A 22783-nucleotide genomic window follows, 5' to 3' on the forward strand; every position below is an offset into this window, starting at 1 on the left:
TTTGATCCACCACACATATTTCTATACATAATTAAGGGAGGGGTCCGTTCAGGTGGTAGAAGTCAAGGACAAACACCATGCATGGATGCAGCGGTACAGCAAAACACAACAAGGAGAAAGATGCAAAGTAGACATATGCATTCATGCCAAATAGACTAGTAAATCAATTAACACTCTCGCGATCAAGATAGGTAATAATTCAGGTCGTTGCACAGCCACCTAGGTCTTCAACATGGTGAATCTTGTTCCTCATCAGCAACCTATAAAACATTGGCAAATATCAAAATGAGGTCAAAGATAGTTCCTTCGCTTTTGATGTATGAATAACTGATCAATTATTAGTTCTTGCTTGTACTATATTCTGGAGTATACTTGTTCTACTTGTTAGGAGAGGGAACTGTTACTGCCCAACTGTACGTAGTCAACGTTTGATAAGTTTATACAGAGAATGAAATGGACGGATTATTTCCACTTTTTTCTTATAGTAGAAGACTAGCTTAATGCCCAAACTGCTGAAATTGGAATGCATCACTGTTGAATATGACAACACAACGCAACTGTATCGGCAGTTCAGCGCCAAACTGTTCATGATCAGCTACTTATCACTGGTACAAACAGTTTTCTTCTTCTTCGAAGCCACACTGGAAAGATCAATGCTAATTTCTTTTATTATTCGCGCCATTTTAGCTCATTCTTGTTGCACTTAATTTGTCTTACCACTTAGGAGTACACTTAACTTGAAAAAGAGATGTACGCGCAATAGTAGACATGAAATATCAGTAATTTTCCCCACAGGTGAGGTGTTTAGGTCGCAGCTGGCTAGCTAGCTCTACCTGCTGATAGTACCCATGAGGCCATGACTTAGAAATTTATAATACCTTACGAGTTAAGGTACTCCACTAGCTATAGCTACTTAGCTAGGCATGGCACCTAAGTTGAAACGCATGCTGGAGCACTACCAAGAGGTCATGTATGAAACAGATTTTTGTTTCTACATTGGTCGACCAAGAGCACCATATTTTTTGCGTCCATTCACGCTTGGCGTGCATGTACTCCTACTAACCAAATGCTGAAGATATGTTCACCACAAGAGTGTGCATGGACACTAACAATAACCGGAGTAAAAGCTAAACAGTGCGCCGAGGCCTGATTAATGGCTGCGCGCGCACACGTAACGAATCAACAGCATTACTACTACAAAGAAATCGGGCAGCCAATCATCAACATTAATTGGGTTCCAACGCATCATTGCACACAGTAAATAAACTAACCAAAGAACCGTGATGATTTATTCATGATCAGAAGTGGAAGAGGAAGACCGGCCAGAAGAGTGTGGTTAATGCCGCACCTGGCCTGACAGAGGGCAGCCGCTCGATCGGCTACTGCCCGGCACCGCCCCTCTCGTCGCTGCCGGCGATGCCGGGCTTCAGGAACGACGAGCCACCGAGCATGCCGAGACCAGGCACCGACCCTGCGCCGGCCATCGCGGCTGCGGAGTACCCGAACTCGTAGCCGCCGTTCAGCCCCAGCCTCGCGATGGGCTCGGCCGCCTCATAGCTCCTGGACAGCATCTGCACGGCGGCAAACTGATGGTCTTGCCCGAAGCCCGTGACGCCGCCGACGGAGCCAAGCGCCGCGGAGTGCCCGACGTTGATGAAGCTTGCCACGCCGTTCGGCACCGCGCTGCCGATGAACTCCGCCATCGCCTGCGACCCGTTCTGCCCCGCCGCCGACTGAAGCAAGGATCACAGTCAAACACCACCAACAAATGTATGTGCATCAGCGTATGAGCGATGATCGATGGTAAAGAAGATGGACGAGCGTGATGCAAATGCAATGAATCCTCACCTGGTATTTGGAGAGCTCGTACTTGGCGCGGGCGAGGTCCTGCTGGAGCTGGCGGAGGTTGCGCTGGAGGATGGAGATGACGGCGACGCAGCCGTAGACGGGGTCGCGGAGGCGCATGTCGGCCTCGTAGGCGAGGGAGTTCACGGCGTCCTCGCGCTGGTACGGGTGGAGCTCGTTCAGCAGCTTGGTCACGTTGCTGGCGCCGAAGACGCGGTGCACGTGCACGAACTTCTGCGGGTTGTCCGGCGGGAAGTAGGGCGCGAACACGCAGTCAGGCTGGCACTTGCGGCGGAGGAACTTGCACGCCGCGCACGGCGACCCCGTGCCGCACACCCCGCCCGCGCCGTTGCCCCCAGCCGATGAGGCGGCCAAGGTGATCACCGATCCTCCCGGCGCCGGCAACGACGACGCCGACGACGAGGCCATCCTTCGCGCCTACTGAAAGAAAAGGAAGCACGAAAGGTGAGAAGGCTCTCGCGTCGTGTGCTCTTCTTCCATGAAATCTGTACGTTGTCAGGAAGCTAGATGCAAGCATAGAACCTAGGAAGCAGCGTATAACCAGAAAGAATCCGTGATTTTATTCTCTTGCCAAATACTCCATGAAAAACGAACGATGCCTAAAAAGCACGAGAAAATATACCAAATATGTACTCGCATCTCCCATAAATTAGAAGGAAACAAATACATGGCAAGAAATCAGAATAGAATTCGTTTCCTTTTGAGCAGAAATGCCAAGAAAACTCTGGGCATGTGCCTTTCTTGGATCAATGGCTGGAAGCGTAGTTAACTGGGACCAAGAAGAGAAAGGAAGAGACTACAAAAAGCAAGGGGAGAGAGATAGACCGAGTGGATAAAAGAAAGGAAGAGAAGCTATCGGATCCGGCGCCGGCGGTGGATGGCTGCCTACCTACGTACGCACGTACCCTTTTTGCACGATCTTTCTCCGCTATCTCCGCGCGCCGCCGCCGCCTCTTGCTGCTCACCGCCCTCCTCGCCTCCCTCTCCGGCCTCCCGGCTGTTGCTGCTCCTTTTAGACGGAGCGAGCTTCTTTTTGCTCCCTGCGGATTTACCCTGTACAGGAATGAGAGGGAGAGGGAGAAGTGAGGAGGTTAGGGACAGGCCACCGAAAGATGGTGAGGTGCGTCGTATATGTTGCGAGGAAGGGGAGGAGAAGCGGAGGGGGGATGGATGTTGGCTTGGGAGGGGAGGTTAAATGAATGGAATTTGATATCTGTGTTCTTTATTGGATGGGTAGATATTAAGGAAGAGAGAGAGAGAGAGAGAGAGAGAGAGAGAGAGAGAGAGAGAGTTTGTGAGGGAATGGAATGAAAGAATACTGATTGGACCTCCGAGGTCAGTGTGATCATCTGCTCAATCGTATCCATGATCATTATGTTTTGTGTAAAATTTCAGTTCATGAGAAATACATTGATGTGCAGCACGGAAGCATGTGCCTCTGGGAGAAAGATATAATTTTAAGTGTAAAATGTTAAAAACTGTGCGAATCAAAACTTAGTTTAACTTTTCGTGAAAACATTACTACCTCCATACGTCTTATATTTAGGAATGAAGGTAGTATTAATCTCTTCTCGCATAATTTGTGTGCATGATTTTTTTCCTAAGCACTTAATATTTTATTGCCCTAAAGTTAATTATTTTCATGAAACTTTGGAATCTTCTATTTCGACATAGTTACAATCACTACCTATTTTTCGTAGACATACAATCAATGCCACATAAGCAAGTCATGCATGCAAGTCATAAATTACTCCATCCGTTCTCAAATACTCCCTCCATTCCAAAATATAGTGCGCCCGCGCTTTCCAAGGTCGAACTTTGACCATAAATTTAGCGAACGAGACCGACTGCGGCGGGAGAAAAAGTTACATAATTAAAAACTTCTTTCGAATACGAATTCACTGATATAACTTTTGCTCCCGCCGCAATCGGTCTTGATAGTTAAATTTACGGTCAAAGTTGAAGCACGGGGATAGAGGAAGCACTACATTGTGGAATGGAGGGAGTATAAGTCTTTCTAGAGATTCCAACAAATGACTACATACGGAGCAAAATGAGTAGATTGTTTTCGCATTATTCTATGCATGAAGGGCATCACATCATCAATTCATGCATGATAGTCATAAGTTATGTTTAAAAATACAATTTGTATTGACAACGTGTGTTGGGCGATTGCAGCATACTCCAATTTTTGGTAGAAATGACATTCTTTTAACTGAAATTCATTTTTTTCTCTATTAATACTCTTCATACTTTTTTTAATTTTTTAAGCTTACATTTTCTTCCCATTAGTTTTAGATGTTTTAGCAACTTTCATGCATTTATTTTAATGCAAACAATTACACTTTAAAGTGATCATCTACTCAACTTTTATTTTTATTTTTAGCAACGAAACTCTTACGCGCGGGGCAACATCTAGTACAAACATTTACATGTATACATAGATATATATACACACTTTAAAGTGTATTTAAATTTATTGTTCAATTCGAAAGCACCATCATACGGGAACAATTTTGTTGCACCCTTCTATTATACTTACTAATTGACTTGCACACCTTTATATTTGATCTATCAATAAATTTCTAGTTAATGTAACCCGTATGAAAATCACAAGAAGAGATTTAAAAAATATTAATATCATGCCATGATCTAACCATACCAGTGCGTACTAGACATAGAACTGACATATCTATAAATATCACAAGTATGACAAACACATGAACCGGCAAAGAGGATTGCAAATTCATGCCATCTAGTTGGGAAGGTCAAGGTCGTGGTGGCAACGACAACCTTCTTCAGGGCATCATCCTTGCCACCCATGGCGAATTTGGTGAAGTTACAGAAGAAGTCGAAGTGGTGGAGGCGAGCAGTAGCGTTGAGACGCTCTCCAAAGATCTTAACGCCTTCCCTCCAGCATAGGATCGTAAAAGGCGCAACCCCGGTGGTTTTCTCACCTATGCAATCATGTGTGTGGTCTTCGCAAGTAGCAACGACAAGAGGAAGGATGCCATGTGTGCGATATGATCATATGAAAGCTAGATCCCGCTACACCACAGATCCGAAAATTGATGTTGTTAATATATTGGGCGGGCCCTTATCCCGATCAGCAAAAAAAAACACATTCATGGCATGGATCTAAGTCTTCCTTCGCTCGGCTCATTCATCAACCACGAGCATGACATGGCGAGGCGGGCGGCAGAGGAGAAGTTCACATGCACCACACCTCTTTCTCATGCTCTAGTGGGATGTGAGGGAGAGTTCTTTGTCATAACTCTCCCCCGCTTCACATGTAGGACTATATTCTCACCCATGTCATGACACCACAAATAATATTTTGAAACTTTTCTTCAGGAAAAGTGGATATATGGGCCTAAATCCCATATATAATTCAACATTTCTTATGTGACTGCATCCGAATTGTACTAGGTTTGATATTCAAACAAAAATTATAGTGGGTTTGATGTACTATTCAATTTTTTTACAATTGTAGTTTTAAGAAATAATTGTTAATATTGTTATAATATAAATTCGCCTGTCAAAATATATATTGTGGACCATCTATCTACTGAACATCAATTGAAGATAGATATCAACTTGCCAAGTTAAAGAGGTGGTTTTAATTTAGTTGTTGGTTGTCGGTATAAATTTGCATATGCACATCTCAAAAAATTGCACAATGTTCTCTACTCATTTGCTACAAGGTATACGGTCCTCCCTCTAGGGTTTTTGAAGCTTAAACCCTAGTCATTAAGTGGCGGTCCGTTAATGCTATACAATAAGATGGAGAAGTTGCATCTAGGGTGGTACCAAGTATAAGCAATGGGAAGACAACCATGTCAGATTTTGCCATGGCTATTGATTTGACAAAAAGATGAATAAATGAAAAATTAGATCGAAGTTAATAAGCATCGTTCTAATCTAGACCGGCCTTGTCACATTGAGAAGAGACTTCAAACCGGAGAAAATTCGATGGGTGAAAATATTGAAAGTATTGTGTTCGTCATGTCAAGCAACAATTTACCAATAGATCGGGTTCACCAATAGTGGTTCAAGAGGTCATATGGAATTCAGAGGCGGGTGAAGAAGTGATTTGGGACGATTAGAACATTACAGTTACATAAGGATGAAGTATTGTGTGCATAGATATACTATAAAGAGAGTGTATTTCTTGTTCCTAAGCTCCATGGAGCCCTAATTTTGAAAATTTTATCAAAAACTATATTTTAAAGTTTCAATTTTTTTGAACAAACTAAACATGAACATTGAGATGTTTACTAAATTTATATAAAGTTTCATTGTCAAATACGCTTTGGTGTAAGTTGTATAGAAACAAAAACCGTAGACTTTATAGTGAATAATGCATGTGCTAGAAAGGCATGGGTTTTTTTTGTAGCTTGAACCACAACGTATTTCGTCATGTAAATTTATGGAGATGTATTATACATCCCGGGTTCATGTGTAATTTTTCAGACTATTTAGAAACTTCAAAATGTGGTTTTTGTAATTAAAAGTCCGGCTCCATGGAGCCCGAGATCCATTAGCATTTTTTGAAAAGATAGCAGTTACTACATGTGTAATGGTACAAAATAATAGTTTTAAACTCTATTTTTCAGTCACTCTTTGGGTAGATGGGCATTCGCCTTTCTTTCTTTTTTCTATTTTGCGGTGAGCATTATACCTTTTTTATGAGAGCATTGTACTTGAGTAAGCAACATAACAAATGCACTCCATCTGATCCATACTAATTGTTGCTGATTTAGTACAAAGTTATACTAAATCAGTGACAATTGTTATTTTCTTTCTTCTAATAAGAATTGTAAAGATCCATGGCAATGGCAATGGCAATGGCAATGCTCTTCATTCACACGGCAAAGAGCATGTCCGGAACGAACAACAGCACTTGGCCCACCGGCCGGGCGGGACCGGGCCATTTTTAATACGAGTAGCACGAGCCAGGAACGCGGGCCAGCGCCCTCCTCCTCGCGCGCTGCCAAGCCAATAACACCAGCCCAGGGCAGGGCAGCCATGCCCACAAGACAGACGATTCAAATATTGAATGCAGGAATGTAACGGTGCATGATTGAGCACTTGGGGTCGTCCCAGGACAGGACCCTTCCCATTCAATACCGTGATGGCCACAACTCACGCTTCCACAACTCTCATCATGACTAGGTTAGCCACCACCTCGCAGGTGCTGCCCAAGTTAAGCACGCCCTTACTTCATAACATGGATATCTTTAAGCCTAATCATCATTGTGCGGCTGGGCAATTGGGCCGACGCCGACTGCTTAATTTGTACTGGTCCGTGATGGGAGCCTTCAGCCGGGCGGGTGCACTGCTAGAGCTTGCCAAATCATCACTTGATCGGCTAGTGTAGCAAGTAGGAGTGGCGCCGGGAGGACGGCTGTGGCTGGACCGCTTGGCGGGTGGGCGGCTGCCAATTCTAGCTCGGCAATCAATTCGATCGGGTGGTTCGTGCGTGCGTGTTTCCTCCCGCATGATCCGATTCTTAGTCGAGATCGATCGGTGTCATCATCATATAGTACGTGGTACTAGAGGGAGGGATAACCTTTGCAGCGCTGCAACATGGTCAGTTCTGTGGTATTTTATCCACTGCACGCCTGCCCGGCCGGTGCCGCGGTTAAGCCCTACAGTTTATCCACTTGCACGTTTAGTTCCCACGGTCGATCGTGGTGGCACCTGGTCGATGGTAATCCTACGAGGAGAGGGACAGAAATCACACGCGCCGGCGCGCGGGGAGACGGTTGGGTTGAGGTGGTGGGCGGCGCGCGCGGGGTGTGTCCGTGTCGGTGACCCGGAAAACCATGGAGGTAGCGGGCGGGGAGAAAGAGCGTGGGCAAGCGGAGAGCGGCGATGCCGGTGGCCGCCGAGTTGCATGTCCCTTCCGACGGGTAGGATGGGATGGGATTGCATGCCGGCGACCACCGGACGGGATTGGCGAATGGCCTCGCTTCTCACGGTAGCCTGTTACTAGGATTATACAGATCGATCATGTGTACAGTACTGGCTAAATCAATCAGTCACAAGATCCAAACGGAGACAGCTGATGTGCTTAATTCCTGGAGCCGGCGGTGCAACAGGGGAACCGAGCCATTTTCGTCGTTTGACTCGTCGGAAGGCGAATCGATCGAGTGTGAGATGATGTGAAGAAACGCCTTTCGCTCGCTGCAGCATCGATCTACCGGCCCCATCGACGGAGGGATGGATCGAGTTGTCAACGTCCAAGGCTCCAAGCAGGCGCAGGGGAGTTATGCGTAACACTGATCCTCCCACTCTGTCTGCCTGCTTCCGTGCTCCGTGCTGTGCTGTGCCTTGCCTGGGCCACCTCGCTCGCTCTCGTCTCATCCGGAGCAAATGCGATCGACCGACTACGACTATCCCTTTCCCTCGTCCTTCTTGGGATCCGCGCCCGCGCGCGCTTGATGCCTGCACCGTCCTGCCGGCCGTGCCTGCGAGTGACACTGTCTGTACCGCGTACGTGGTGTGTGCACCGCCTTAATCCCCACGTACGTGATACAGTACTCCAATTGCTAGTACTCCTTTTTCTTTTTTTGAAATTCAACTCCTTGTTTAACCATTTGTAAGCAGCGTGGCATCATTAACAGTGAGAGGGATTACTGCCCCTGGGCCATCATCCATACAAACGTTTGAAGGAGAGTACCTAGCTAGCCTTGCTACCTCGATTATGTGCAACCTGATGACTCTCTCTGTTGCAAAGCTTATGCTAGATAATATGCTTCAAGTCCAAGGTGTCATGAAATAGCAGTCGTCAAAAACGGGGCTTGCCATCTTTGAGTGAGAACGGTATGGACGGAAACGCGACTGGGGGCCGAAACCAACGAAGGCGGGTCCATGTAGCACGTACGAGGGGCCAGGAGGGATGGATGGGGGGACAAAACGGAAGGAAGGCGCGCCAAGAGAATGAGGGAGTAATTGCGTCGCGCCTACTCGGTCGTCCTCTCATTCCCCCCACTCGGCCGTCCCGCCTCGGGATGTGAGATCAGAATGAATGCGACGCCGGCCCAACTATGTGCAGCGTCGCGCGCAGGCCAGGCCAGACCCGTCCCCATCGGCGCCTCGCCTCGCCTTGGAGCCATGTGCGTGCGTCTCCCTCCCTGGGCCATGCCATGCCGCGCCATGCCACGCACCTCTCTCTCTCCCTCCCTCCCTCCCTGCTGCCTGCACCCCCGTGCTTTCAGTTCTCGCATTCCCCGGCGGAAAGGTTCAGCCCGCTCTGCACCCCCTTCCGATCGGACGAGAGGCCACTGTTGCGTCCCCGATCCGATCCATTCACTCCGTGTTGGTGAAAAGAAAACCCTGCTGCAATCTCTCTCTCACACACACTCTCGTTCTGCCTGCCGAGCTCATCAGAGCGGTGCGCTGTTGATGGACGGGTGCGAGGAGCAGGAGGGGATTAATGGCGGCAGTGTAGCTAGCTGCGGTCCTAGGGCAGACAGATCGGCTGACTCGAAGTGACGGGTCCTCTCCTCCCTCAAGAATTGTGGACAGTTCGTACGCGAGAATGCGTCTGTGTGTGGGTGTACACGCGCGGCGCGGCGCAGCGAGCGCATACCTGCCATCCTTCCTGCCTGCCTGCGATGAGGAGTCGTAAATGCATACCGGCCGGGAAGAATGCACCTCGGAGTCCACGTTTTGACACTACTTTTCGCACCGCCTGCTGATGATGGATCGATCGATGCGTCCTGCATGGCATGGTTGACCTGTCCTGTTGAACGGACGAGCAACGTCTACACAGGCCTGTCCTGCAGTCGTATCACCAACGATAGCCCCTAGTAGTATCTACTGTATGGATCTATGCTTTTCATTGCGTATAGAAGAAATAAACAGTTACAAATACAAGATTAGGTTGAAGCTTGGTTCTATGTGACGCGTTGAGCTGCTACGCAGTTGCTCTCCTTTGCCTATCTGCAAAGGCGCGAAGCATGCAACTCGGCCATGCATGAGCGGCACGACTCGTCACTCGAGTCAAGTTGGCACGAGCAGCCGCCCAACTTGGTGAACCTGTCTATCTATCTGCATGGCAAGATTAGATAGATGGAATGTTCATCAGTTCAAAAAAGATGGTATGCTCATACAAATAGCTTTTGCAAGCTGCTCGGCTAACCGTACGACACCGGTATTGGTCATGTCCAGTGAACTTGCGCGTGATTACATACGAGTCCTGCGACCCTGTCGATCGGGTGGGAGCCGGGAAAGCGCGGCCAGATCGTCAAACGAGTGCGTACGAGTCCTATGGTCCTTGGATCACGGAGGCGTGATGGATCCCGGCCCTTGCCGGTGTGAGAGCTTTGGTTTTTAGGTTTTTTTGGAGTTTTGTTACAGTCAACAAACATGCTCAGAAAGATGAGGCGGAGGCATCTTCTTGAAGATGGAATAAGGTCCTCTTGCCTAGCCCCCGTCACGGTGATGTTTCTAGCATCGTCGGAGGGCGAGTGGAGGTGTGTCTCCGGCGGATCTCGTGGGATCCGGTCGGCGTTTGTCTTCGGTGGATCCTCTTGGATCCGGTCTTCGTTCGTCTATGTGTCTGCAGGTTGGATCTTTTCGATCTAGGATTCTCTTTATCGGCGGCGGTTGCTGTTCTGGTACGCTGGTCCTATGGGGCCTTAGCACGACTTCCCAACTGTCTACTATAACAATGTTTGCCCGGCTCCGATGATGGAGGGGCGATGACGGTGGCACGTCTTCGGGCTCCAGTGGTTGTAGTCATTGCTGGTGGTCTACGGGCCTGGATGTAATTTTTACTTCTTGGATTTCTTTATACTACCTTGACAATTGATGAATAGATTGGAAGTTTTCTCGAAAAAAAAAGAATCTCTTTTTTTTAGAAAAAAGAAGATTTAGTTGATGCCTCGGCGGTGGCATAAAAGTTAACCTTTTTTTCCTCAGAATTGGCGTTAATTAGCCTAGCCACAAAAGATTGGGACTATACTAACATCTTTTTTTCTTCGAGACGAGAGGGGATTGAGACTGTAACACGACATACGTGACCGAGCGCGCCAATAATGCCGGCCCGACTAACAGGACCTCCTATGTGACGCGCTTTGCTTCAAATCGAAATCACTAATTGAGGAGTATTCATTACAAAGATCACTCCCACCTTTTCAGGTTGGGACGAGTGGCGCATTGTGCGCCACTTGGCGCAACCTGGGAGTTTTCCCTTTTTTCGTAGATCCGTTTATTCAAAATGTTTTATATCTTAAACCGTGCGTCCACATCGCGAACCGTTTTCACCGTTGGATTCCTCGCGTCGAGATCTTCAAAACTAGATCCCATGTTGATAGGTTTTGACAAACTTTTTTTTCAGGAAAAAACCGAACCTGGAGCACGGGTTTTTTCCCTTTTCGAAAGAGGCACGTCCATGCCTCTCGTGGAAGCAAAAATGTGCCTCTCGCGAAAGGAAAAAAAACAAAAAACGCGTTTTTTTGTTTCCGAGAGGCACGGCAGTGACTCTCGCAAAAGCAAAACCGTGCCTCTCGCGGAAGGTAAAAGAAAAAAAAACGCGTTTTTTGTGCAATTTTTTCCCCAATTTTTTTATCCAAAAGCTGAGGAAGACCGGTGGAAAACCGAAATGTCGAAAAACCCAGAAAAAACCCGTTTAAAAAGCCGAAAACGCGTGCGAAAAAATTATAAAAACAAAATCCGAAGGGAGCGCCCAGAGCGCGACACGTGGCGGGCGACTGAGAGCGCATCAAGTGGGGCTGATCGTTGTGAGGCTCCAGAAGGAGCGCTCGTCAACTAGTTGCTCCCGCGTCCAATTGCCGCTGCGACGCACACACGGAGCCCAGACTGGGCCGACCCATTTAGGCGAGGGAATTAAACTCCTTACCTCTAGCTCGGGAGGCATTCTCGCTAGCCACTCGGGCTGGTGAGTCCTACTGACATTCAATAAGCGCGAACCAGTAAAGAATGTACAGACGGAGATCCGATCTTTTTCAGAGTTTTCGATCATTCTCTTGGAAAATATGAAGTTTTAAAAATTTGAGCAATGTTTGAAAGCGTGAATAGAATTTTGAAATATTAAACGAATTTTAAACACTTGTGGAAACGTGTGAACAAATTTGAAATTCAAACACAAATTTAAAACCATGAACACTTTTTAAAAACTGTGAAGAAAAATTGGAAAATGTGAACATATTTTGAAATTCAGAACATTTTTTGAATTTTTGAACAAAAATTGAAAACAGGGACATTTTTTGAACTCTTGAACATTTTTTAAAACACGCACATTTTATAAATTCCAGAAGATTTTTTGAAAACACAAATATTTTTTAATTTGAGACCAAAATTTGAAAAAGGGAACATATTTCGAAGTGTTGAACATATTATAGAAAAGGCGAACAAATTCTGAAAATTTCGGAGTTTTATTAAAAGCCAAACATTTACTTTAAAAGAAAAAAGAGAAACACGAATAAATTGAAATGGGAACAAAACTAGAAAGCCTGAACAAATTCTGAAACTTATGAACAAAATTTGAAGTTCTAAATATTTTTCTGAAAATGTGAACAAAATTTTAAAAACATGTTTTTTAATTCTGAACATTCCCTGACAACAATTAATACATTTTTTGAACAAAATTCGAAATTCCGAACTTTTTTTGAAAAACACGAATAAATTTTGAGAATGTGAACCGAATTTTAAATTTTTGAACATGTTTTGATTATGTTGCAGAATTTTTGAAATTGTAATTTTTTATAAAACAAAAAAGAACGAAAAAAGAAACCAAAAAGAGAAGAATGAAACAGAAACACGGAACAAGGAAAAACGGAAAATAAAAACCGTAATCGAAAACCAGAAAAACAAAGTGTTTACACGAGCCTTCTGGAAGCTTACCAAACCGGAACAGTTTTTTTTGAGGCAAAATCAGAACAGATCAGGTCCCAACGGTGGGTCGAACGCTTGGATGGGCCGGGTCCATACAATCGAGGGGGGGGGGGGGGGGGGGGCGATGCGTCGATTGTTTGCCGCAAAATGTGGCAAATGGGAAATCCGTGAAATCACTAGTTAAGGAGTACTCGTTGCAAAGATCACTCCAATTTCCCCGGTTGCGACAAGTGGCGCACATGCATCGCGCCACTTGTCACAACCTGGAAGTTTTCCTTTTTCGTAGATCCGTTTATTTAAAATGTTTTATCTCTCAAATCTCAAACCGCTTGGATTCCTCGCGTCGAGATCTTCAAAACTAGATCCCATGTTGATAAGTTTTGACGAACTTTTTTTCACGAAAATAACCGGCCGAAAAAAAAACAGGCGAAAAAACCGAACCGGGAGCACGGATTTTTTCCCTTTCCGAAAGAGGCACGCCCGTACCTCTCATGAAATCACAACCGTGCCTCTCGCCGAAGAAAAATCGTGACTCTCGCGGAAGGAAAAAAAGAAGGGAAAACGCGTTTTTTACGTTTCCGAGGAGGCACGGCCGTGACTCTCGCGAAAGCACACCCGTGCCTCTCGCGGAAACAAAACCGTGACTCTCGCTAAAGGAAAAAAAGTAGAAAATGCTTTTTTTTTGTTTCCGAGAGGCACAGCCGTGACTCTCGCGAAAGCACAACCGTGCCTCTTGCGGAAGCAAAACCGTGACTCTCACGAAAGGAAAAAAAAAGAGAAAACGCGTTCTTTTTTTTTTCCGAGAGGGACGCCCGTGACTCTCGCGGAAGCAAAACCGTGACTCTCGCAAAAGGAAAAAAAAGAAAACGCGTTTTTTCGCGCAATTTTTTTTTCAATTTTTTTTGTCGATAAGCTAAGGAAGACCGGTGGAAAACCAAAACGTCGAAAAAACCCGTTTAAATAGCCGAAAACGCGTGCGGAAAAATAAAAAAACAAAATCCGGAGGAAGCGCCCAGAGCGCGAGCCACGTGGCGAATGGCTGAGAGCGCACCAAATAGCGCTAATCGTTGCGAGGCTCCTGAAGGAGTGCTCGTTAACTAGTGGCTCCAGGAAATCCGCCGACTAACGTCTGCGAAAACCGCGAGAAGAAAGTGGGCCGAGCAGGGCTGAACTGTATGAGCACATAGGTCGTAACTAGTTGGGCCTTTTGCTTTCACTTGAGAAAAAGCAAGGAGATTGTTTTTTCTGTAGTCTATATATGTGTTGGATGCTTGTATTTTTTATTTTTTTGATGGGCAAAACACTTTATTTCTCAAATAACAGACATGTCGTTTGCAAGACAATGAGAAATAAAATCTGAAATCACAGATTCCCAAGAACTAGAGGATCTACTAATAAAAGAATTCTTTCTAACTCATCCGCCACTTGATTTGCCTCACGGTAGCAATGCTTGAAAGAAATGCTTCCAAACTCCAACGCTAGCTGTTTACAATCGGCCGCTATTGTCACATGAGGACCGAAATAATCCATGAAGTTCAAGATGTCCGCAGCAAATAAGCAATCTGATTCAACCACGACTGAATTGCACCCCACGCTGGCCGCTAGAAAAAGACCGCCCCTAATAGTAGTAAGTTCAGCAGCATCAACGTCTTGTATATGTGGGATAAACCAATTTGCAGGAGCAACGAAATCTCCTTTGTCATCACGAGCTATGGCTCCAGAAGCACCTGACAAAGTATCTCCATGAAACGATGCGTCCACATTTATTTTCACCACACCGCGACTTGGCTTGTTCTACATGCAATCATCCCTCCCACTTGAATGCTTGTATTTTTAGTACAACTAGAACCCATAGCCACACCATAGGAATGAAGTGAATTTCAATTTACAGTACGTGAATCACTACTTATACTAAGATCGTTTAAATGTGAGCCCTTCATGCCCTTGATTGGGTGCTCATCTTTTTTTCATTTGTTTCTTTCTTTTTGATATAGATTACCACTCATGCACTTGATTGAGTGCGCATCTTCGCACTCAGAACTGTTAAATGAGAATGTGAAAGAATTGTATAAATAAAGTGTGTTGCAGTTGCAACTTTGTTTTGTAATGGTGCATTGGTGACTCGCCTTAAGATCTCGTTGCATGTTGCTCGACATCTTGAACCATTACCAGCAGGTTCTGATAGATGCATTGTCCCAATCTGGGGTCATATTCAGAATATCGGGCACATAACCCTTCATTGAAACCATTGTCATGACAGTGCTGGTCACATTGGTCGTTCATGCATTTACGATTAGTGTAGGCCTTGCTAGGCTACCTGCAAGCCCACACACGCTCGCCTTCCCTGCCTTTGTTTTTTTCTACTTTAAATAAATTGGGTCAAAAGTTCTCAAAGTAAAAAAAATAAGAATTTTGAACTAAAATGTTTAATAATTCATAAATGTTTGTGCATTCAATATTTTTTCGTGATTTAAAAAAAATGTTCACAATTTTGAAAACAAATGTTCTGGAAATTAAAAATGTTGATGATTTTTTTTAAAAGTTCATGTAATAAAAATGTTAATGAAATTACAAAATTTTGCCAATTCAAAAAATGTTCATGAATTGAAAAATACCCTAAAAATTCGAAAACTGTTCATGAGTTACAAAATAGTTTACTGATTCATAAAATGTTTGCTGATTCAAAAAATGATCATGCATTTCAAAAAAGTTCATTAAATCAAAAAAAAATTCAAGAATTTAAAAAACTGTTCCACCAATTTCCAAAAAAGTGTTCATCAATTCTACAATTTTTTGCCTATTCAAGAAAAATGTTCACAAGTTTAAAAAAGATTGCAAATACTATAAAGTGTTCATGAATTCAAAATATGTTTATGATATTAGAAAATGTTTGAAAAGCTTTAAAAATGTTCACGATTTCAGATATGCTCAAGAGTTTAAAAAATATTCATGATTAAAAGAAATTGTTCACGGTTTCATGAAAATGAGAGTGATAGTGTATCTCGATGATGTAGCAAAATGTGGTCATGGCCATTGAAGATTATGATTTCTTCTCTCCCGTTGCAAGGCACGCGCCGTTTTGCTATTATCCTTATTTGTGTTCAAGTCCCTTCCTCTAGACATGTGCAGATTGCGGACATGCGGCTGTTTTGTTTGTTTTGACCCAGGTTCATCTCCTAAGATTTGTGTTCAAGTCTTGCGATGCATGGTGTGAGAGAAGAGAATACGTGTTGTTCTATGTTTTATCACATTAAGTATTTGGGCTATTACATTTTTAAAATTGGCAAGTATGTGGTGGTATCCTATGTAATTAATTTAACTATTTAAGCAAGGTGGTAGGTATAAGTAACTAGCAAAAAAGTTGCTTTATGTATTTATATTAGATTTTCGTATGTCTTTAAGTTAAGCAAAGGGTACGTATAAATAACTACTACTCCCTCCGTCCCATAACATAAGAACGTTTTTTACACTACACTAATGTCAAAAACGTTCTTATATTATGGGACAAATAGCAAAACAGTTGCAGACAAGGTGATTCCTCGTTGTTATAGTCTCCGTAGTCCTGTAACCTCAAGGTATTCTCTAGATTAAACCAATTTTCTTTGTATTGCAATCATCATTAATTAATATCTCAGTTGCTTTAGTACTTGCATTGGAATTTGTTAGGTCGATCTCCTCCTGTTCGAGCCCAACGGCTCTAACGGGCCCTTGCCTCGCACCCTGATCAGAGGCGCCCAATTGGCCCCTGTCGCCGCGCCATATAAAGGGGCGGCGAGCCGGCAGCACTCGATACGAGGTTCAACCAAGCGCAGCAGCCCCCCACCAACATCCCTACCGATCTAGGGTTTGGCGCGACCCGATGGGAAGCTCCATCGACGCCGCCACCACTCATCCATACACACACAGAGCACATCACCATGGCCTCCGGCTCGAGGTCATCGAGCCAGGCGGAAGGTAGACCACCGTCTCCTCCTCTCACCACTCTCGTCAACACCTAGCCTACCGATCAAAGAGTCTATCAATGGTATCAGCCAAATTGGTTTAGGTTTTTCGGTAGGAAAAGGAAACGGGAGTTCAAATCCCGCAAAAGAATCCCCCTCCCCTGGAACCCTACTCGACAGGGCAAAGAACAAAATCCTCACAGGAAAAAGTAGCGCCGCCGCACGGCCGCGCCGTTCCTCTCGATCCGGACGGGCATCGGCATGCCGAGCCGTCCGGAAGAAGAACCAACCCCACATGGGGCAAAGGGCACCGCATCCAAGCCATTCGACGGCGGCGCGCTTACCGCAAGGGAAAACACGCTACCGGTGAAGTGGATGACCACGGCGCCGTCGTCGAAAACGAAGGGGAGCAGAAGGGCAAAGTAGCCTCGTCTTCTCTGCCACAGAAGGTGGAAAATGGAGCGGGGAAAGGGAAGGCGGCTCGCGCGCGGCTTGCGTGGCGCGGTGGCTTCACGTCGTCGCCGGTGGCCAGCGGAGCCCCAACTCCGATGCAACACAGAGAGAGACAGAGGCGGGCGCGAAGTGGAGCAGAGGTGGGCGCAAGCTCGACCCTCTCTCTCTGCCACAGGAAAGGAAGGGAGGCGTGGCACGGCGTGGTGGCTTTTCGCCGCCGTCGTCGGCGACCGGCGCGACGCGGTGGCCGGAGAGGTGGCGCTGCGGGCGAGAGGCAGAGGAGAAACGGAATGAACGAGATACGCTAGGGTTTCGATCAGCGCGACCGGGCGCTGGCTTTGATCCAGCGAGATCCGCGCTGGACCGTCGGATCGTCACGGACGGCCGTGATCCAAACCTTAAGCCGCAGCTGGGCCGAAAGTGGAGAGCGGCGCACTGGGCCGAGGCCAGCAGCCGCGCGCGCTGGGCCGGGGCTCGGCTGCGCTGCCGTTTTTCCTTTTCGTTTTATCTGTTTTTTGCCTAGTTTTTTGGGGCAAATTTTATATAGTTTTTCTATTCAAATTAATCCAACGAAAATTTGTCTAGAAAATATGTAAGTCAAAGAAATGTTTCTGAAAAGAAAAAAATTCATGAATTTTTTATTCATGTTTTTCGCTGCAAATAAAAATAAAAGTGCTTTTTTAAAGGCAAACAAAGTAAGAATTAAATTTTAAAAGAGCATATTAAAGTGATTATTGAAATAATTATGATTTTGTTATTTTTATGACCAATGTTGTTAATAACATAATCATGATTTATTGATTGTCATAAAAGGTGCATTTATTTCTATTTTTTCCCAACGGTGCTGTAGTTTTAATTGCATAAACGTTGTATGTTTTAATTTTGACCAACGTTGGATTAATGCATGCAATTGTTGTCATGATCTCACTTGATTATGGTTTCAGGAGGGTACCACTTGATGAGTTGCCTCAAGGATGTTCCAACCCTCAGAGGTGATAACTACACTGAGTGGAGAAAGAAAGTTGACTTGGCCTTTATTTGTGTTGAGGTGGACTGGGTTGTGGACACTCCACAGCCGGTCAAACCAGCAGAGCCAGTCAGAGATGCAGAAGATGATGATGATGCTTGGAACAAAAAGAAGAGGGATCATGCTCCAGTGGAGATGTCATATTCCCTTGAAAACCAAAAGTGGCTCAATGCGAATAAAAAGTGCGTGGCTTTCATAAAGAACACAATTAAGAACGCTAGTGTGGGCTCAGTTGCATAGTGTACTTCCGTAGGGGAGTATCTTGAAAAGATAAAGAGCCAGTTCACTGGTTCTTCAAAGATATATGCTACCCAGTTGCTAAAGCAGCTGGTGACATTAACTTACATAGGCGATGGACATGGCATAAGAGAGCACATCCTCGGGATGAGCAACATGCCAGCTAAGCTTAAACCCATGGATGGGGATTTGGAGCTCACATGCACTCCTTGTTCACCTGGTCATGGCTTCATTGCCAAAAGAGTTTGACATTTTTGTTGTTAACTACAACATGTCGCCTGGAAAATGGGGCATTGAAAAGACTATAGCCATGTGTGTGCAAGAAGAGGAAATACTTAAAACCTCATATGGTGGTTCTCTGAACTATGTGAAGGATAATAAGAAAAAGAACTACAATCCAAGTGGCAAAGGTTCTCCTTCCAAGCCGCATGGAAAAGCTTCCACGCACCATCAACATCAACAAAAGTCTTTTCTAGTGGACAAAGACACATCTCTCCATTGTAAGCAGACTGTGCACTACAAGAAGGATTGCACTGTTTGGCTGAAGTCCATAATGGCAAAGAGAGGTAACAACATTGTTTCCTTTATAAATGAATCCTTGTATACACAGTTTTCGAAATCTACTTGGTGGATTGAGTCAGGTGCAACCGCTCATGTTGCAAATTCATTACAGAGATTCCATTCGACGCGGACTACGCAAAGAAGCGAAAGATGCATTGAAGTTGCAAATGGAGTTTAAGCAGAAATTGTAGCTGCCGACAACATCTCCCTGGAGTTAGTTGATGGATTCAAACTTCTACTTAGAGATGTTTTATATGTTCCTTCATGTCACAGAAACTTGAGTAGTGTTTCATGTTTAGACAAAGATCATTATGAATGTTATTTTGGACATGGCAAGTGTGCCATATGGTTTAATAATGCTTATGTGGGTGATGCTTTACTTCACAATGAGCTTTATTTATTATCACTGCGTGAAAAAGTTTATTCTGTGTGTAATGTGAATGAGCATGTTTCCGCGTCGAATAAAGAATAAAAGAAAAGAAAAGGAACTCATGACTCATCAAAATTATGGCACTATCGCTTGGGCCATATTTCGAGGGGAAGAACAGAAAGACTAGTTAAAAATGAAATTCTTCCTCCATTAGAGTTCTCAGACATAGAGCAATGCATAGATTTCATTAAAGTAAAGTATGTAAAACAAATAAAAAAGGGTGCAAACCGTAGCACAGGAACACTAGAAATCATTCACACTGACATTTGTGGACCATTTCCGGTGAAAAGTGTGGATGGCTATGACTCGTTCATAACATTCACAGACAATTACTCCCGATATGGTTATATTTATCCAATCAAAGAAAGATCTGAAGAGTTGGATAAATTTAAAATATTCAAAGTTGAAGTTGAAAATCAACATGATAAAAGAATAAAGATAGTAAGATCTGACCATGGGGGGGGGGGGGAGGGGGGGAGTACTACAGTCGGCACACTCCATATGACCAAGTCCCTGGACCTTTTGCAAAGTTCTTACAGGAGACTGGCATAGTGGCCCAGTATTCAATGCCGGGCGAGCCTCAGCAAAATGGAGTAGCTGAAAGGAGTAACCGTACACTTATGGATATGGTGCGTAGTATGATGAGTTATTCCACCTTGCCATTGGGATTATGGATGGAGGCGCTTAAAATCGCCATTCACATTCTCAATAGAGTACCAAGCAAAGACGGTGCCTAAAACCCATACGAGTTGTGGACAGGAAGAGTACCCTCTCTACAACACTTGAGAGTCTGGGGGAGCCCAGCTGAGGCAAAAGTGTTTAATCCAAATATTGCATAGTTAGATCCCAAAATAGCCAGTTGCCAATTCATTGGCTATCCTGATAGATCAAAAGGTTTTCGTTTCTACTGTTCAGACAGATACACAAAGTTTGTAGAAACAAGACATGCCGTCTTCTTAGAGGATGAAATGATGAGGGGGAGCATGGTAGCTCGGAAAATTGATCTTGAGGACAAGAGGGTGCATGCACCTAATCCGATGATTCAGGAGCCATTTTTCTCACTACCTGTTATACCTGCACCGACAATCCCTGAGGTTGCGGTGCAAGCACCTGTTGTAACTCCACCCATGACAACTATGGGAGAAGATCCGGAACCTGTCCGTCGGGAGCCGACTGAGCCCGTTGTTGAGCATGAAAGGGGGAGCAGCAATCACTTTTAGAGGATGTGCCAGAAGTTGAGGCCCCTAGAAGGTCTACAAGACACAAAAAGTCAGCTATTTCTACTGATTATAAAGTTTATAACATGAAAATAGTTCATATGGAAAAAGATCCCACCTCATATGAAGAAGCCATGAGAAGCCCTCACTCATCGAAGTGGATGAAGGCAATGGAAGACGAGATGAAATCGATGAGTTCCAAAGATGTTTGGGACTTAGAGAACATTCGTAAAGGAGCCAAAACAGTAGGCTGCAAATGGGTCTACAAAACTAAGTATGACTCTAAAGGGAATGTAGAAAAGTATAAAGCACGACTTGTGGAAAAGGATTTACACAGAGAGAAGGGATAGATTACAATGAGACTTTTTACCCAGTTTCATGTAAGGATTCCTTCAGAATCATAATGGCATTAGTTGCACATTTTGATTTAGAGTTACATCAAATGGATGTAAAGACGACATTTCTGAACGGGAATTTAAAAGAAAAGGTTTACATGAAACAACCCAAGGGTTTTATCATGGAAGGTGTCGTGGAATTGTCACGGCAGATGTCCTAGTGTGAGGACTTAGTCGTGAGGCCAATGCATCTATGTGGTAGCTGGTCTGAATCGAGAGATGCACGGCGGATCAGCACACAAGACAAGGATTTAGATAGCTTCGGGCCCCGGGAAACATCATCCGGTAACAACCCTACATGCTGTTTGTGGCTAGGTCTCATTATGCTCATCATGGAGTTGCCAGATAAACCGGCTCTTTGTGTCTAGCCCTAGAGATTGTTTCTTCTTGCTTGTTGCTTGTCCCCCTTTGGGGAGCCCTGCCCCTCCTTATATAAGTTAGAGGGGCGGGTTACATGTGGAGTCCTATTAGGATTAGGACTAGTCTACCTTTTAATACAAACCGGATACAAGTCCGGGTCTTAACTTCTTGTAAGGTAAATATTCCTCACGCCTTTCCTTGTAAACCGGCCCACCATAGTATGAACCGGCCTTCTGGGCCTTGGGCCTTGTCATCCGTCTGTCCCGCCCGCTGGGTTACCAGTGAGTCGCCAAGTTCGGCCGGGTTATACTTCGTGCCGGGTTATGCCGCGGGGTATATCCCCGACATTAGCCCCCAGTTTAATTTGGATTTATCCATGTTAAACTGATCTGAAACATAAACACAAGAACAAATTTGGCGGGTTGTGCTCCGCTTTAAATATTCTTATAAACCGGCACTTGATCATCCTTAATTCCTTGTCATTTCTTCCTTCTGAAAAATCCGAGTCAATATACCAGCTTCATAATCAATTTGCTTGCAGAAGATATTTTGTAAATAAAGAATCCATTTGAATCGGCCTTCAATGCTCTGATTTGACAAAAATATTGGTCTTCAAATATTCAACTGATATCAGCCGGTTTGAAAATGTAGAACTTGCCGGTTTATAATTGCCAAAATTGTCGGGTTATAAAAACTGATGATCCCGGGTCATGACCGTTTATAGACACCGGTTTATGGTTGTTGCCAATACCGGGTCACACAATTAATCTTCCTGATTTGCCCAAAACTGAGAATTTGAAGATGTTCCTCCTTTATATGCATATTACCTGTAGCCCCCAAGTCTTAAGAGGAGAACATAGTGATAGCTTAAGACTTGTTTCAATATAAATGTTACAACCTTGAAGAAATCCAGATTGTTCATCTTAGTCACTAGTCACAACTGAATATTGCACGTATGTAGCCCCCAAGTGCCGGGTTGTTATGCTTGCAGCAACCTGGGACTTGTAACTGCCTTATACTCATAAAAACTTCAACTAATGTAGCCCCCAAGGGCCAGCTCAGTAAGATAATATTGAGCTGGGACTTTATATATACTTCTTGGAAAAGAACATCATATAATATAACCCCCATCATGGGGCTTGAACCCATGTCCACAAGGTTAAGAGCTTTGTGCTTTACCAACTGAGCAGTGGACCCTTCAATATAATGGATTAAGACTTGTGTACCTTGAATTGTTGACAGGAGCAATTGGTAGCCCCCAAGGGCCGGCTCATTACAATGTGATGAATCGGGTCTTCAATAAAGTGAGCAAAAAATGACTTTGCATTAGCCCCCAAGTGTCATGGTGCATGCTTGCAGCGACATGAGACTTGCATATTTGATGAAATCTCAACGTGAATAATGTAGCCCCCAAGTGCCGGGTCGTAAGC

At 44.7% G+C, this 22783-nt stretch overlaps 1 protein-coding gene across 5 annotated transcripts; it reads right to left on the reverse strand.

The window, feature by feature from the left end:
• LOC123080094 (LOB domain-containing protein 6) lies at nt 1–3061 on the reverse strand. Of its 5 annotated transcripts, none has more exons than XM_044502971.1 (4): nt 2756–3061; nt 1849–2286; nt 1349–1733; nt 1–260 (listed from the first exon to the last, which is right to left on the reverse strand). In XM_044502971.1, the coding sequence occupies exons 2-3, from the start codon at nt 2272–2274 to the stop codon at nt 1380–1382; spliced, it is 780 nt and encodes a 259-aa protein (XP_044358906.1). In that variant the 5' UTR covers nt 2275–2286; nt 2756–3061; the 3' UTR covers nt 1–260; nt 1349–1379. The 5 variants fall into 5 exon arrangements, with proteins under 5 accessions (XP_044358906.1, XP_044358905.1, XP_044358909.1 ...); XM_044502970.1 differs by having other exon boundaries at nt 2772–3060; XM_044502974.1 differs by lacking the exon at nt 2756–3061 and adding an exon at nt 2692–2713.
• Between the last annotated feature and the right edge of the window lie 19722 nt (nt 3062–22783).

The sequence above is a fragment of the Triticum aestivum genome, chromosome 3D, assembly GCF_018294505.1.
Source record: "Triticum aestivum cultivar Chinese Spring chromosome 3D, IWGSC CS RefSeq v2.1, whole genome shotgun sequence".
Lineage (NCBI taxonomy): Eukaryota > Viridiplantae > Streptophyta > Magnoliopsida > Poales > Poaceae > Triticum > Triticum aestivum.